We start from the raw sequence: 16,023 nt of genomic DNA, 5'->3' as shown, positions 1-16,023 counted from the left end.
AATTTCAAATTATTATTTATGATATAAATAACAGTGAATTTCATGATCTGTGACAAAGAATTATACTAATGTTAGGATTTATAGATAAGAATGTTCTTAGCCCCAACTTTAATCAGATAGCTATAATCTAAAAATAGAAGATATGATGCTGCACTAAACCTGTGTGAGAAAAATATCAAATTCTATAAGTATCTGTGAGGGACTGAGACCAAGACTGGACATAATCCCTGGCTTTTATTTACATCATCTGGCAAGGGAAAGATTGAAATGGATAAGAAAAGCTACTTTTTTCCCGGGTGTCAAAAAAATGCAGACAGGAAATATTCCGTTAATATCCCTATATATGTCGTTTAGGGGGATCCAAACTGTGGTACATTTTATCACTTGGAAAGGTCATGTATATAAAAATTTTACTGCTCCACATCAAGAGATACTTTGCACCACTTATCAGATTCTCTCTCATTGATAACTAACCTTCCCTCCATCCACAGGGCCAGGATTGCAGACCATTATGCCTCTGAGAGTTGACTACTTACTACACATGGTTCGTTTAAACAAAAATCAAGAATGTTCACACATAGAATACAAGATGCTAATTTTGGATCATTTCAATTTCAGAGCATGTTCCCTGTCAGATAGGCTAGTGCAGGGATTGGCAACCTTTGGCACGCGGCTTGCCAGGGTAAGCCCCCTGGCAGGCCGGGCCAGTTTGTTTACCTACCACGTCCACAGGTTCAGCCGACTGCGGCTCCCACTGGCCGCGGTTCACCATCCCAGGCCAATGAGAGCGGCAGGAAGCAGCACGGGCCGAGTGATGTGCTGGCTGCCGCTTCCCACAGTCCCCATTGGCCAGGAGCGGCGAACCGCGGCCAGTGGGAGCCGCGATCAGCTGAACCTGAGGACACGGCAGGTAAACAAACAGGCCCGGCCCGCCAGGGTGCTTACCCTGGCAGGCCGTGTGCTAAAGGTTGCCGATCTCTGGGCTAGTGCTTTAATTTTTACTGCCAAAAGGCAGACTCCTTCAACATTAGTAAATCTGCACTTCCAATCATTCCCACTGGAACAACAGTACTTTCCCTCTGACAACAGACCATTTTGCAGCTCTACAGAATCGGCTCTTGTATAACATTTCATACAGTTCTGATCTGGGGGAAGAAAATAGATCAAATGCTGCTCAACATTGAAACTGAGTTTCCTATTAAACAACTCAAACAGCAGTTACTGATTAGAACTAGGCCTGAATTATGCAGCTGAATAAGATTATAACCAAATTTTCAACCAGTGTTCTAAATCTGACAAAGCATTTTGTAAAGTACAGATTTATATGTTTTTTTAGACTGTCCTCCAAGATGTCTCTATTATAACAAATAGCAAAATAATTTGTTTTAAATACAAATGTTTATTGTCCAGCAAACAATGCAACCCCTAGACTGTTTCATGACAAAATTAAACTTTCAGTATATCTACTGCACAAGTTCTATTTATCTATGCCAAACCACAGAAGAGAGGATGAAAAGCTGCATACCTTATGAGATAAACCACCTGGCAGCATTGTGGTTCGCTAGTCATACCATCCGTACAATTCCACATATTCCATTCATCCCAATTCCACTATATGTAACTCTCTCCTGCATTTTATAACTGATTGTTCACCTACTCTTTCTTTTTTTTTAAGACGTGTGTGTGGATTGTTTCAGCTTCTTTGTCGGAACTTAGCTTTAAACTGTATATTTTTAGTAGGGGTTCATTTAATTTATTTGTATTATTTCTGAATTTAATTTTTAGTAACTTCATTTTGGAAGTATTTTGGCTTTTGACTTTTTTGCTCATACTTTGTCATATTTCAAAGTCTAGGGATTTGCCTTCTTTTCTGACAAAATTTGGATTAAACTAGTTTTAGACCTATTTAATATTGAAAGATTGTTCTCAAAAATTACTTGGATCTATATTACCAGAACCAGTTCAATCATCTCTAGATAAACCTATTAAGGAAATCAAGATTAACAATGATCATGCACAAAAATGTATGTGTTGATTCATCAATTTATGCAAGCAACCTCACAAGGCCAATGGGAAATTATCCTAGGAAAAAATACACATTGATCTCATCTGGTTGAGATTATAGATGGACATCCTAAAACAAGAACATGTCAATTAACTGAAATGGATACAATTAGCTGTATCCAGTATGTTCCATGCAAAGTGTGCAGGCCATCTGTTTTGGCAATGCCTTACTCTGAAAAAGATATTGGGAATATATGCTTGAGAAAACAAACCATAATACTAGTCATACACTGCCAGTTATTCCTGAATTATGTCTATTACATAATAGGGATAAAAAGCAAAACTCAACAAAAGAATGTCTAAAATGGATCAAAGTAAGTAATCCATATCTGTACAAATCCAACTCAAAACCTAGATGTAAAGGATAGATCACATCACTATCTGAAATAACTTTGTATGAGAGTACAAAATAAAGTTTACATTGTAAAGGAGAAATATTTAATTCCCTATGGAGATTATTCCTATAATGTTAATAAGGAAAGGATACTTACCTTCATTCTGCTTTTCTGAATCTTAAAATTTTTTCACTCCTTGATCTCAGCTTCCTAGTGAGACACATGTGGAAAACCACAAGCTCTGGAAGTTTTTGGCCCCAAAGAGCAGCAGTTGTGGCGAAGTGCATCTGTCAACTGCCTCCCATCTTGGTGGCCCCAAATTCCCCTGAACTACCACCAACTACGACCAATTTCACTTTAACATTTCAGTCCGATACTAATTCAGCAGGAAATGAAGACCCTGCATAAAGCCAAGCTGATCTCACACACACACACATTTCTTCCAAGGCAGAAAAAAACACATAGATGTAAATACATCACGACTGGTTAAAGAAAACTCCTCTGAACTCCCAGGGCAAAGGTGTGTGTGTGTAAGAATCCTGCAAGATGATATCTTCAGAGAAGAAGAATTACACAAGTAATTTTCCCTTCTCTAAAAATACCATCTTTGAAGGAATCTTGGTGATAAGAATCTTGCCACATCTTGTTACAAACCTAGATCCTGAGCTCTCAGGAACAGGGATTGTTTTCATGAACCACTACTCTGAAATAAACAATCACACATGATTGGAAGGCAAGGACATTCTTTAAAGGCTACCTAAAGCACTGCAAAAATGCAATGGGATAAAGAGTTGGAGAGGCATCTGAAATGGTAGAGCTCACATAAGGAGCTACTTTGCTGTCTATGGTCAAGAAGGAACTGAGTAGAAAGTTCAAGGCCAAAACACCTTGAGAAGCGTGGGGAATATATGCATCATTTGAAGAAACTGAGACCAAGTAGTGAGAATCCTGCACAGGTGGTATCTTTGCAGAAAGCATTTTTATACAGATTCCTACATCTCTCCTTGTATTCAGTTTTCTTTTGTTTTGTTCTTCACTTCTTTTCTCTTCATATTCAATTATAATTTAATTATACTTTGCATTGTTTATATGTACAATACCTTATTGTATTACACTTGTCTTAATTGAAATTTCATGTACCTTTTCCTTATTCAAATCATATAAGGATAAAAGTTATAAAAAAGCATTGTGATATTTGAATCACTAGATTTAATTTCTTTTAGAAATATGTATATATCAAATACTGCATTACTGATTTTAAAAAGATTAAAGCGGATCACTCCTTACACTGACCCATCTTAGGCTGCTGTTTAGCAAATAATTTTGGCTCTCATTCTACAACCGACTTTATATGAGCATAAGGTTCACGCTTATACAAGAAGATGCAGCATCAGGGCCTCTGTTTCACTCAGGCTATTTAATTAAATGTTGAGATATGTCAGTTAAAATATGGCAAGAAATTTGGGGAAAATAATCTGGAAGAATTATTTCAAAAGATTATTATTTAAAAATAATACAATAAAAAAACCAATGTTGATATTAGCAATTTACATAAGTACAAAACTGCAAAAAAGTACTTGGCATCACAGACTTTGGTTGTCCTGGAAATCATCCAGGTCTGGACCATCACTAGGTTTGATATAATGATCTACCAAATACACGGCTATGAAAAACGCGCCACAGATCGTGAAAACTAGTCTTATGTACTTTTATCCTATACTATACAGATTTCACTGGGGAGACCAGAGTTTCTCAAATTGGGGGTCCTGTCCCAAAAGGGAGTTGCAGGAGGGTCACAAGGTTGTTTTAGGGGGATCGCAGTATTGCCACCCTTACTTCTACGCTACCTTCAGAGCTGGGTGGCTGAAGAGGTGGCTGTTGGTCGGGCACCCAGCTCTGAAAGCAGTGCCCTGCCAGCAGCAGTGCAGAAGGATGGCAATACTATACCATGTCATGCCATGCCATCCTTTTTTTTGCTCTGCTGCCTTCAGAGCTCAGCGGCTGGAGAGTGGCAGCTGCTGATTGAGGGCCCAGCTCTGCAAGCAGCAGCAGCGCAGAAATAAGAGTGGCAATACCATACCATGGCAATACCATACCATGGCATCCTTACTTCTGCGCTGCTGGCAGCAGCTCTGCCTTCAAAGCTGGGATCCCAGCCAGCAGCCACCGCTTTCCAGCTGTCCAGCTCTGAAGGCAGTGCCGCTGCCTGCAGCAGCACGGAAGGGTAGCAGTACCGCAGCTCCCCCTACAAAAACTCTGTGACCACCCACAACTCCTTTTTGGGTCAGGACCTCTATAATTACAACATCGTGGAATTTCAGATTTAAACAGCTGAAATCATGAAATTTATGATTTTTAAAACCCCATGACCGTGAAATTTGCCAAAATGGATCATGAATTTGGTAGGGTCCTAACAATAAGATAATATGTCTGATCTTTTCCCTCTCTGGCACATCACTTCTGTAAGATCATCTCCCCAGCAATTTGGTTTGTATGGTGCAATGTAGGAATGCACATATAAGAGAGAACTTCTAATAGTGGGAATTTCAAAAGTGCCTAATCATCTTTAGATCTGTGCTCCTAAATTATTTGGATACATTTGAAAATCCTATCCTTGGTTTTTTAATGTATATCTCCTGAGGATCTGTTTTTCAGAGAGAGATGCAATTGGTATTAATTTGTTAAATATTATGTTTATATTCTTTTCCATTGATCTGACGTTGTATATTCTGAAGGTGGCTCAGTAGGAAAGATGAAATTGTGGTTGATTTATCAATCAAGAAAACTGATTTCCTTATTTTCACAAATACTCTTAAATTTGTAAGAAACAGATTCACTTAAAAATGTAAGCATATTTTTTGTGAAAGAGCTCAGTAGCCAATGGAGTATCTACACAAACAAAGCAAGCAATGTGCACAAATCTATGTTATAGGAAAAGATACTCTCAACACCTATGAAATGAATACCTACTGTATATTTCCTGGTATGATCTGCAGTTGAAGTATCAACACATTAACATTAAAGTAAAGCAACACTGTAGAAAAAAACATTAGCAAATCTTACCTGTCGAATTATACTTTTTACGCAACGGATAGGAAGGCCTTGATAGTTGGACTTGATTATCCATTTTAAGAGATGATGTCCAAGAACTTCAAAGACCATACAGACATCTGGGATTTAAATAAGGATAATTTGCAAAGTAACTTCTTATTTAGCTCAACCATAATACTTTTATGCACTTTAGCTAAAGTGCCCATCGTCCCTCTAAAAAAATAGTCCTCATGAACAGAATGAAAATCATAGCATCATAGAAATGCAGGGCTGGCAGTGACCTTGAAAGATCATCTAGTCTGTCCACCCAAGCTGAGGCAGGATTATGTATACTTAGATCACCTCTGACAGGTGTTTGTCTAACTTGTTCTTAAAAAACTCCAGTGACAGGGATTCCACAACTTCCCTCAGTAACTATTCCAGTACTTAACTATCCTTATAGAAAGAAAGTTTTCCTAATATCTAACCTAAATCTCCCTTGCTGCAGTTTAAGTCCATTACTTCTTGTCCTATCCTCATGGGTATGGAGAACAACTGGTCACTATCCTCTTTCTAACAGCCCTTAACATATTTGAAGACTTATCAGGTTCCTGTTCAGACTTCTTTTCTTAAGACTAAACATGGCCATTTTTAACATTTCATCACAGATTACGTTTTCTAAACCTTTTATTGCTCCATCCTGGACTCTCCCCAGTTTGTCCACATCTTTCTTAAATTGTGGTCCTCAAAACTGGGCACAATTCTCTGGATGAGGCCTCACCAATTCCACTCTACTGTGCACAATTACCTCCTATGTCTGACGTATGACATTCTTGATAATATACCCCAGAATTATATCAGTCTTTTGCAAAGGTGTCATATTGCTGGCTCATATTCAGTTTGTGAAATCCCTAGATCCTATTCTGCAGTACTACCATCTAGCCAGTTATTTCCCATTTTTTTAGTTGTGCATTTGATTTTCCTTTCTATGGATAGTCTTTGCTCTTGTCATTACTGAATTTCATCTAATTGATTTCAGACAATTCTCCAATTTATCAAGGTCATTTTCAATTCTACTCTTGTCCTTTGAAGTCCTCCCAGCTTGGTGTCATTTGCAAATGTTATAAGTGAACTCTCCACTACATCATCCAAGTTATTATATTTGAATAGTACTAGATTCAGGACCCCACTAGATATGTCCTCCCAGTTTGACTGCAAACCATCAGTAACTACTCTTGGAATATGTTTTTTCAACGACACTAGTTGTGCACCCTTCTTTTAGTAACTGCAGCTAGACCACATTTGCCTAGTTTGCTTATGAGAACGTCATGTGGGACTGTCAAAAGTCTTGCTAAAATCAAGATTTATTGTGTTGATTATTTCCCCCCATCCACTAGGCCAGAAACCCTGTCAAAGAAGGGAATTAGGTTGGTTTAGCATGATTTGTTGTTGACAAATCCATGTTGGCTAATACTTATCACTCTATGATCCTTTAGGATACCACTTAGCAAGAGTACAGGTCCCTTGGGACCGGAATCTTGTGCTGTCCAGGCTCATGGGTCTGCCCTTCGAACCCTTGGCTTCCTGTTCTCTCCTGCTTCCCTCCTGGAAAGTTTATTTCTTGGTCTCCATAGCATCGACCCGCAGAGCCGCCCTATACAGCCTTCTACAAGGACAAGGTCCAGCTGTGCCTGCACTCGGTGTTTCTGCCCAAAGTAGTTTCCCAGTTTCATATTGGTCAGGACATATACTTACCAGTTTTCTGTCCCAACCATCATGCAACAGATGAGGAATGCAGGCTGCACTCCCTGGACGTCAGATGGGTGCTGGCCTTCTACACACATAGAACAAAGCCCTTCCATAAGTCAATGCAGTTGTTCGTTGCAGTTGAAGATAGGATGAAAGGTTGCCCAATGTCTGCCCAGAGAATCTCGTCCTGGATCACAGCCCGCATCCACTATGCTATGAGCTGGCAAAGGTGCCTCTGCCGGTGATTGTGACAGCACACTCGACTAGGGCACAGGCGTAATTGGCAGCCTTCCTGGAACAGGTACCGATCCAAGAGATCTATCGGGCTGCTACCTGACGGAGACCTGTGCTCTCTCAGCGCCAGGGGAGTCTGGGAGGACAATGGTGCTGGCAGGGGTTTGGATCCCATACCACTCCCGAGAGTCAAAGGCAGACCTTTTAAGAGGCTAGTGGTTCCAACCGGAGAGGCATGAACACATGGCTCAGGAGTGGCCTGGCCCGGATCCTTTACTAGACGACCCCAGGCCTTCTTCCTCGGTGCCGGGGAGTTGTGCTTTTTCATTTTCTTCTTAAACACCAGTGATGGGGAGTGGAGCCGGATACCGCCCAGTGCCAGCGACACGGTGCACACAGAGGCCGAGGCGCTCAGTGCGACCTGACGGGACGGCTCATAAGCCGGGTGAAGGGCAGATTCCATCAGGAGAGCCGTCAAACAAATGTCATGCTCTCTCTGGGTTCTGGGACAAAAGTTCTACAGATCCGGTACCGATCCATGACGTGCAATTCCCACAAGCACTTCAGACAACTGCTATGGGGGTCACTCACAGGAATAGGCCTGTTGCAGTCCACGCAGGGCTTAAACCCAGGAGACCGGGGCATACCCCGCCTTGGGTGAAGTCCCCGTTGGGACTCTAACTTCTAACTATCAACTATACTTAACAACTACATAACTAATTACTGTAAATGAACTATTTACAAAGGCCCTAAGACTTGAAGTCAGTAAAACAAGAAAAACCGCTAGCCCCTGATAAGCAAGGAAAGGCGCTCCGACTAACCACCCCAGGTGGTAAGAACGAACTGAGAGGGCATAGGGCTGGCAGTGCCTCATACACCGCCACATGAGCGCAGCACTCCAGAAGGCGCCACAGCTGACCCTACGGATACTGCTAAGGCAAAAATCTCTGACGACCGCGCATGTGGGTGCGCACACATGTAGCATGGAATGGACATGAGCAACACATCTCGAAGAACAACAGTTACGAAAGGTAGGTAACAGTTTTTTTGGCTACTACTTATCACCCTATTATCCTCTAGGTGCTTTCAAACTGATTCTTTAACTGATAAAAATATAATGCAAGTCTCATTATTGTAAACATAACTTTATGCTCAATGTTAAGCACATGAGTAATCTGATTTCAATGGGATTACTCGGATGCTTAAAGTTAACATGGACATAAATATCTGCAAAATCAGGCCCTAAATGATTAACCAGATAATCAACATTTTAATGATGCAATTTTTGTCAATTACCTTTAAAGTAACTACAATACCACCATTCCACTGGAAATGGTATGTTCTACCAGTAAAAGATTAACTAGTAGCTATGTTTAAAAAAAGAAAATGAAGGAAATTCTTTTTTGTTTTCATTTTCACTGTAGAACAGTAAAAATAAAATTTCTAAATGTATCCCTTATTTATAGTGTATTTTAAATTATTTAGAATCATAGAATCATAGGGTTAGAAGGGACCACATAGGGTAATCGGCTCTAACCCCCTGCCAAGATGCAGGATTTGTTGTGTCTAAACCATCCAAGACAGATGGCTATCCAGCTGCCTCTTGAAAACCTCCAGTGAAGGAGCTTCCACAACCTCCCTAGGCAGTCTGCTCCATTGTCCCAGGGTTCTTATAATTAGGAAGTTTTTCCTGAGATTTAACCTAAATCTGCTATGTTGTAGTTTGAACCCACTGCCTCTTGTCCTGTCCTCCATGACAAGAGAACTTTTCTCGATCTTTTTTATGGCAGCCTTTCAAATATTTGAAGAAGGCTATCATGTCCCCCCTTAATCTCCTCTTTTCCAAACTAAACACACTCAGTGCCTTCAGCCTTTGCTCATATCACTTGCATTCCATCCCTTTGATCATCTTTGTCACTTGCCTCTGAATCCTCTCTAGTTTCTCTACATCCTTTCTTTACATTGTTGACCAAAACCGGACACAGTACTCCAGCTGAGGCCTAACCAGTGTCAATCACATAAAAATAAATGTGTCTCCCTGCCAACCACCACTTTAGGAAACACTTTTTTGCTTAAAACTCTCTCGGAACATCCAAAGCAGAGAACTATATTAATGCAGCCTTATGGTTGAGAATACCAACCCATAAAAACCATAATTCAGCCACTTTAAAATGTATAAGTACACCTCTACCTCAATATAATGCTGTCCTTCGGAGCCAAAAAATCTTACCACATTATAGGTGAAACCGCATTATATCAAACTTGCTTTGATCCGCCGGAGTGCACAGCCCCACCCCCCCGGAGCGCCGCTTTACTGCAGTATATCCAAATTTGTGTTTTATCGGGTCGCGTTATATTGGGGTAGAGGTGTAGTAACAAAAATACTACCCAGAAGTAACAAACAAATTTTGGCAACACATTTTATATAAACATTTATCACAACTCTTAGAAAAACTATTATTTTATTCAGACACATTAATGACATTGACCCTGATACTGCAACCCACCCCGCACATACAGAGCCATAAGCACACTGACTTTGATGTGGGTCCGTATGGGCACTGGGGTCTGCCATATCAAGCTAGTTGCTGGATCAGGACCATAGATAATTATATTGGCTCTTTTATATCACTTTATCTTTTCAAAACGCTTCATAAACAATAATTAATTAACCTTCAAAATAGTCCTTTGAAGTAGATAAGTATATTTTACCTTAATTTTATAGATTAAGAATTTAGCTATAGATGTTAAGTGACTCATCCAAGGCCACAGAATGGGCCAACAACAGAGTCAGTATCAGAACTCTAAAGTTCTTGTCTTTCACCACCATGCTTGCTTAATCTACTAAACAATGCTGAGTCCATGGTACTATTACTGCTATTTATTTTCAAAAATAAGAACAAATAGTAGGAAAATATGCATTATCAAATACAATAGGAATCACACCAAAATATTTTTGGAGGGATGGAGAGAAGTTGATGCCTTATCAAAATAATGTTCATCAAAATTATATGTAATATATGTTAACTACTGCTCACAGATTCCCATTTATAAAAGAATACAGTACTGTTTCCTAATAAGGATGTCTTAGGACATTATATCTAGTTATCTCAAAATGTCTTTTCTAACACACATTACTCTTAAAGTTTATAAAGGCACACAGTGAATTTTTATAAAATTTGCTTCTCTTGAAACAGTTTCATTCTATTGTCACTATCTTGTATGTCTTATGTAACGGTGATACACAATATTATGAGCGCTTCTAAATGCAAATATTTGAAGTGACAATGTTTAAGATATCTTAGAGATGAAGACCTCACTAAATATTAATAAAAACTAGGTCTGTCAATAATAGAATACCATTCATTTAAATATTTTTGATGTTTTCTACATTTTCAAATATATTGATTTCAATTACAACACAAAATATAAAGTGTACAGTGCTCACTTTATATTTATTTTTTATTACAAATACTTGCATTGTAAAAAGCAAAAGAAATAATATTTTTCAATTCACCTGATAAAGAGATTGTACTACAGCACTTGTATCATGAAAATTGAACTTACAAATGTAGAATTATGTACAAAAAAACCCTGCATTCAAAAATTAAAAAATGTAAAATTTTAGAGCCTACAAATCCACTCAGTCTTACTTCAGCCAATCACTCAGACAAACAAGTTTGGTTAAATCTGCAGGAGATAATGCTGCCCACTTCTTGTTTACAATATCATCTGAAAGTGAAAATAGGCATTCACATGGCACCGTTGTAGCCGGCATTGCAAGATATTTACGTGCCAGATGCACTAAAGATTCATATGTCCCTTCATGCTTCAACCACCATTCCAGAGGACATGCGTCCATGTTGATGTTAGGTTCTGCTCAATAACGATCCAAAGCAGAGCAAACAGATGCATGTTCATTTTCATCATCTGAGTCAGTAGCCACCAGCTGATTTTCTTTTTTGTTGGTTCATGTTTTGTAGTTTTCACATCACAGTGTTGCTCTTTTAAGACTTCAGAAAGCATTCTCCACACCTCATCCCTCTCAGGTTTTGGACGGCACTTCAGATTCTTATACCTTGGGTTGAGTGCTGTAGCTATTTTTAGAAATATCACATTGGTACCTTCTTTGCATTTTCTCAAATCTCCTGTGAAAGTGTTCTTAAAATGAATGTATGCTGGGTCATCATCCGAGACTGCTATAACACAAAATATATGGCAGAATGTGGGTAAAACAGAACAGGAGACATACATTTCTCCCCCCAAGGAGTTCAGTCATAAATTTAAATTTTTTTTTTAACGTGCATCATCAGCATGGAAGACTGTCCTCTGGAATGGTGGCCAAAGCATGAAGCGGCATACGAATGTTTAGCATATCCGCACGTAAATATCTTGCAACGCCAGCTACAAAAGTGCCATGCCAACGTCTGTTCTCGCTTTCAGGTGACACTGTAAATAAGAGGCAGGCAGCAATATCTCCTGTAAATGTAAACAAACTTCTTTGGGTTAGCGATTGGCTGAACAAGAAGTAGGACTGAGTGGACTTGTAGGCTCTAAAGGTTTACATTGTTTTAATTTTGAGTGCAGTAATATAACAAAAAAATCTACATTTGTAAATTACCCTCTCACTGTAAAGAGATTGCACTACAGTACTTGTATGAGGTGAATTGAAAAATACTATTTATTTTGTTTATCATTTTTACAGGGCAAATATTTGTAATAAAAATAATAATATAAAGTGAGCACTATACACTTTGTATTCTGCGTTGTAATAGAAATTAATATATTTGAAAATGTAGAAAAACATCCACAAATACTTAATACATTTCAATTGGTATCCTACTGTTTAACAGTGCAATTAATCGTGATTAATTTTTTTAACGCGGTTAATTTTTTTTAGTTAATCACGTGAGTTATCTGCAATTGACAGCCCTACTAAAAACCTCTCGTGACTGCACAAAAATAAGCAAAAGCCTCTAGTGACAGTGCAAGAATCTTACTACACCATTTTCACTGAAAGTTAATGTTCTTTATTTTAATGTACTGTTTCAATGACTTCAGACTAACAGTTAGCTTTTGTGAAAGGTACACTGTAAGTAGTACTCTGGCTTTGCCAGCTCAAAGTGTTTTTGTTTTTTGTTTGTTTTGTGGGGGAGGGGAACCAAACATACCACGCCAAGTCTGGACATAGTATAAAATTAGTATGATTAATAAAACAGATATTTAACACATTAAAAGAGCTTTTCATCTATAAAGTAAATTTACATATACCTGAAAATTATTAATAGTGTAAAAAACATTGGGAAAATCCTTTCCTATACAGTAAACAAAGGAAATACTCATACTCATCTTTTAAATCAATTTGTCTTTTCTATTTTCTGTTCTTAAGGCAAAACTTATTTAAAAATCTAATCTGAGCAACAAGAACAATAAGTAAGTCAAAGACTCTTATTAAAGATAATTTAAATGAACCTGCACGTAGTACAGTTGTCAGCTCTAGGCAGCACTTTACCATCCTCTTGAAAGCCAACAATAGCAATTGCAAGCTAAAGCCAAAGTGTCTTATGCTTCAGTCATACTATTGTTTATTTAATAGCTTTATAAAGCTACTTCTAAATAGACATCTATGCACCATGCAATAAAGCCAATACATAATGTTATGATAATTTATTTTTATTACAATAGCATCTGAAGCCCTGATCAGTGACCAGAGCCCACTGTTTTAAGCACTGTGCAGACATTCAAGCAAAATGACAGTTTCTGCCTTAAAGAGATTGCAATCTTATGTCAAGACACAACAGCAGGACAAACAAGATAAATTCCCAATTAATACACATAATAAGAATGAAATAGGTTAGAAAATGTAAACATCCAGAAACAAAGGAAGAGACAAAAAGGCAGCCTACCAAAACAATGCCCTTAAGACAGTCAAAAAGGAACTCCTGCATACCAACTCCATATAAAAGTTCCACACCCAAAGACCCTTCCACAAAGAAGTCCTGAGCCAAACTGAAGTAGAGTTTGGCTCATAGTAAACTTGCATAGCCCATTGTAACTCCCAGGAAAGGACACAGAGCCAAGAAGTGACTGCTTAGGTACTGCTTTGACATCTCAGAATCTAGTGCAGAATACAGTGGGAAGACAAGTACCCCGCTCACTCCTATCAAACAGAATAGATTGTGCAACTGCTGAAGCCTCCAAATCAATTTGAAGTACAAGCTCATTAGGAGCATGTTACCATACTTTAGCCTGGATGGACAAAGAAATGGATAACTGACAAGTAGCATGTGACCTTACAGAAATAGGCAGTATTTCCAGATGTAAAAGCCACTCTTGACCAATGCTAAAAAAGAGTCAATGGTGACACCCACAATTCCATACTTACTTCCTGAACAAGCATGCATAAGCCACTATTAAACACTTGGTGGTGCTTCTCCAACCCACACATACCACCTCTATCTTACCTGGTCTGAGTTTTAACTATCTCTCTATCATCCAAACAATGCTGGCTGGACAGTCCAACAGTCAAGAAACCGTTCAAAATGGGTCAACAGGAAAGGAGGCAAGAGGTACCTAATTAGCATACTGTTACTACATCCTCCGTCTCCCTGTGACTGCCTCAGCAAGCAACATGAAAAGCAAGTGGGATGGGATGAAATCTGTACACATACCTCTCTCTAGGGAAGATTTTAGGTAAAGACAGATGTGTTCACAGCCACTTTCTGAATCCTCTCCTCAAGAACAAATACAGAAAATCAAGAGCAGATCCATCTGACACATGCCAGGAACTGCAGCCTCATCACCAACACCTACTTAAACTGTAAGTTCTCAGGGACAGACACTGTTTCTTTGTTCTGTGTTTGTTCAGAACTGACCACAACGGGGTCCTGATCCACGACTATAGTTCTTAGGCGCTATGGTAATACACACGACAAGAACAACAGAAGGTCAATGACATCTGAGACTGCTGAAAGATGAGAAGATTACTTGCCCTGTGCAGTAACAAAGATTCTTTGAGATGTGTGCGCCTATGGGTGCTCCACTGTAGGTGCGACCCCCTGTGCCTGGGATTGGAGATCTTCAATACCAGTGCCCGTTGCGACACACGTGCCCTTTTCCCCATCTTGTGTTGTGAAAAGCATCTATATAGCGCTGTGCGCTCCAACCGCCCTCAGTTCCTTCTCTACAACAAAATCTACGTTTGAATTCCAAAGCAAAGGAGAAGAGGACGGGTAGTGGAGCACCCACAAGGACAAGCATCTCGAAGAACCTCAGTTACTGCACAGGGTGAGTAACCTTCTCTTCTTCAAGTAGTTTCCCTATGGGTGCTCAACTGTAGGTTACTGGCAAGCAATGCCCTTAGATGGAAGGCTGGGGCTTCAGAATGACTTCTACCAAAGATGATAGGACAGCACGTCCTAGCAGGGCATTTGATGCTGCGCTCTGAGTAATAGCATATTGTTGGCTAAAAGTCTCCGTGGATGTCCAGGTGGCCACTTTGCAAATGTCAGTAATCCGCATGATGTTTATAAAGGCAATCGATGTGGACAGCAAGCAAGTGGAATGAGTTTGAGTTCTAGATGGGGTTGCAGTTTGCGTTGTTGGTTGCAAAGATGGATGCACTCCAAGATCCATTTGGAAAGACATTGTTTGGATATAGTTGATCCCTTTGATCTTTCAGTAACAGAGAGGAAAAAGCTAGATTGATTGAAAGATTTAGTTCTGTCAAGATAAAAGGCTAATGCTCCTCTGGCATCCAAGATATGTAGCGTGGCTTCATGTTGGTTGCCATGTGGCTTTGAGAAGAAGGAAGGAAGGTACATACATTGGGGACCCCTGATCTAAACCAAACTGTGGGGCACCCCCTTAGGGGGTCACAGAGGAACATTCAGGGGGTCACATGGCAGAGCCCAAGCCAGCCCCCATGGGGTGGTGGGGAGTGAGCGCTACCAAGCCCCGCTCTGCCCCCAGCCCAGTTCTGCTCCATCTCCAGAACATCTCCGGCCCAATATACAGCTCCACTCTACTCCCTACTCTGCCCCCAGTCCAGTTCTACCTTCATTCCCTCTCTGCCCCAGGCCAGCTCTGCCTCTAGCCCAATCTCCTCCCACATTCCCAGTTCTGCCCCCAGTTCCACCGTCCGCCCAAGCTCCCCTGCTGAAGAAGCCTTGGCTGTACAGTAATGGAGTGGGGGCATGGACAGTTTACATTACTGCTAACGGGGGGCAAAACAGGAAGTTTGGGCAACCACTGGTTTAGATGGAAAGAGGATGGCACCTTGGGTAAGAATTTTGGGCACGGTTGTAACATGACCCTCTTTGTGAAAGATTGTGTGCAGTGGGTATGCCATGAGAGCGCTTATTTCTCCTACCGATTACAGGGATGTGATGGTGATGAGAAATGCTGTTTTCTTTGATAGGTGTATGTAGAAGCATGTTGCCCCGAACTCAAACGGGGGACTGGTGTGACAGTGCAAAACTAGGCTGGCATCCCAAGGTGGGATTCATAGATTCATAGACTCTAAGACTGGAAGGGACCTTGAGAGGTCATCGAGTCCAGTCCCCTGTCCTCATGGCAGGACCAAATACTGTCTAGACCATCCCTGATAGAC

The 16,023-nt window shown here is 40.0% G+C and overlaps 1 protein-coding gene across 13 annotated transcripts in view; it reads right to left on the bottom strand.

Moving 5' to 3' along the window:
* The window catches only part of SRPK2 (SRSF protein kinase 2), a 273,846-nt gene that overhangs the window by 76,830 nt on the left and 180,993 nt on the right, over positions 1-16,023 (bottom strand). For all 13 annotated transcript variants that reach the window (XM_039517267.1, XM_039517333.1, XM_039517259.1 and 10 more), the window contains one exon: positions 5,463-5,569. In XM_039517267.1, the coding sequence (XP_039373201.1) occupies positions 5,463-5,569 (107 nt within the window). The remainder of the gene's footprint in view (positions 1-5,462; positions 5,570-16,023) is intronic.

The sequence above is a fragment of the Mauremys reevesii genome, linkage group 1, assembly GCF_016161935.1.
Source record: "Mauremys reevesii isolate NIE-2019 linkage group 1, ASM1616193v1, whole genome shotgun sequence".
In the NCBI taxonomy this organism is placed as follows: Eukaryota; Metazoa; Chordata; order Testudines; family Geoemydidae; genus Mauremys; species Mauremys reevesii.
Note: the sequence above shows the minus strand (reverse complement) of the source record. Positions and strands in the feature narration are given on the sequence as shown.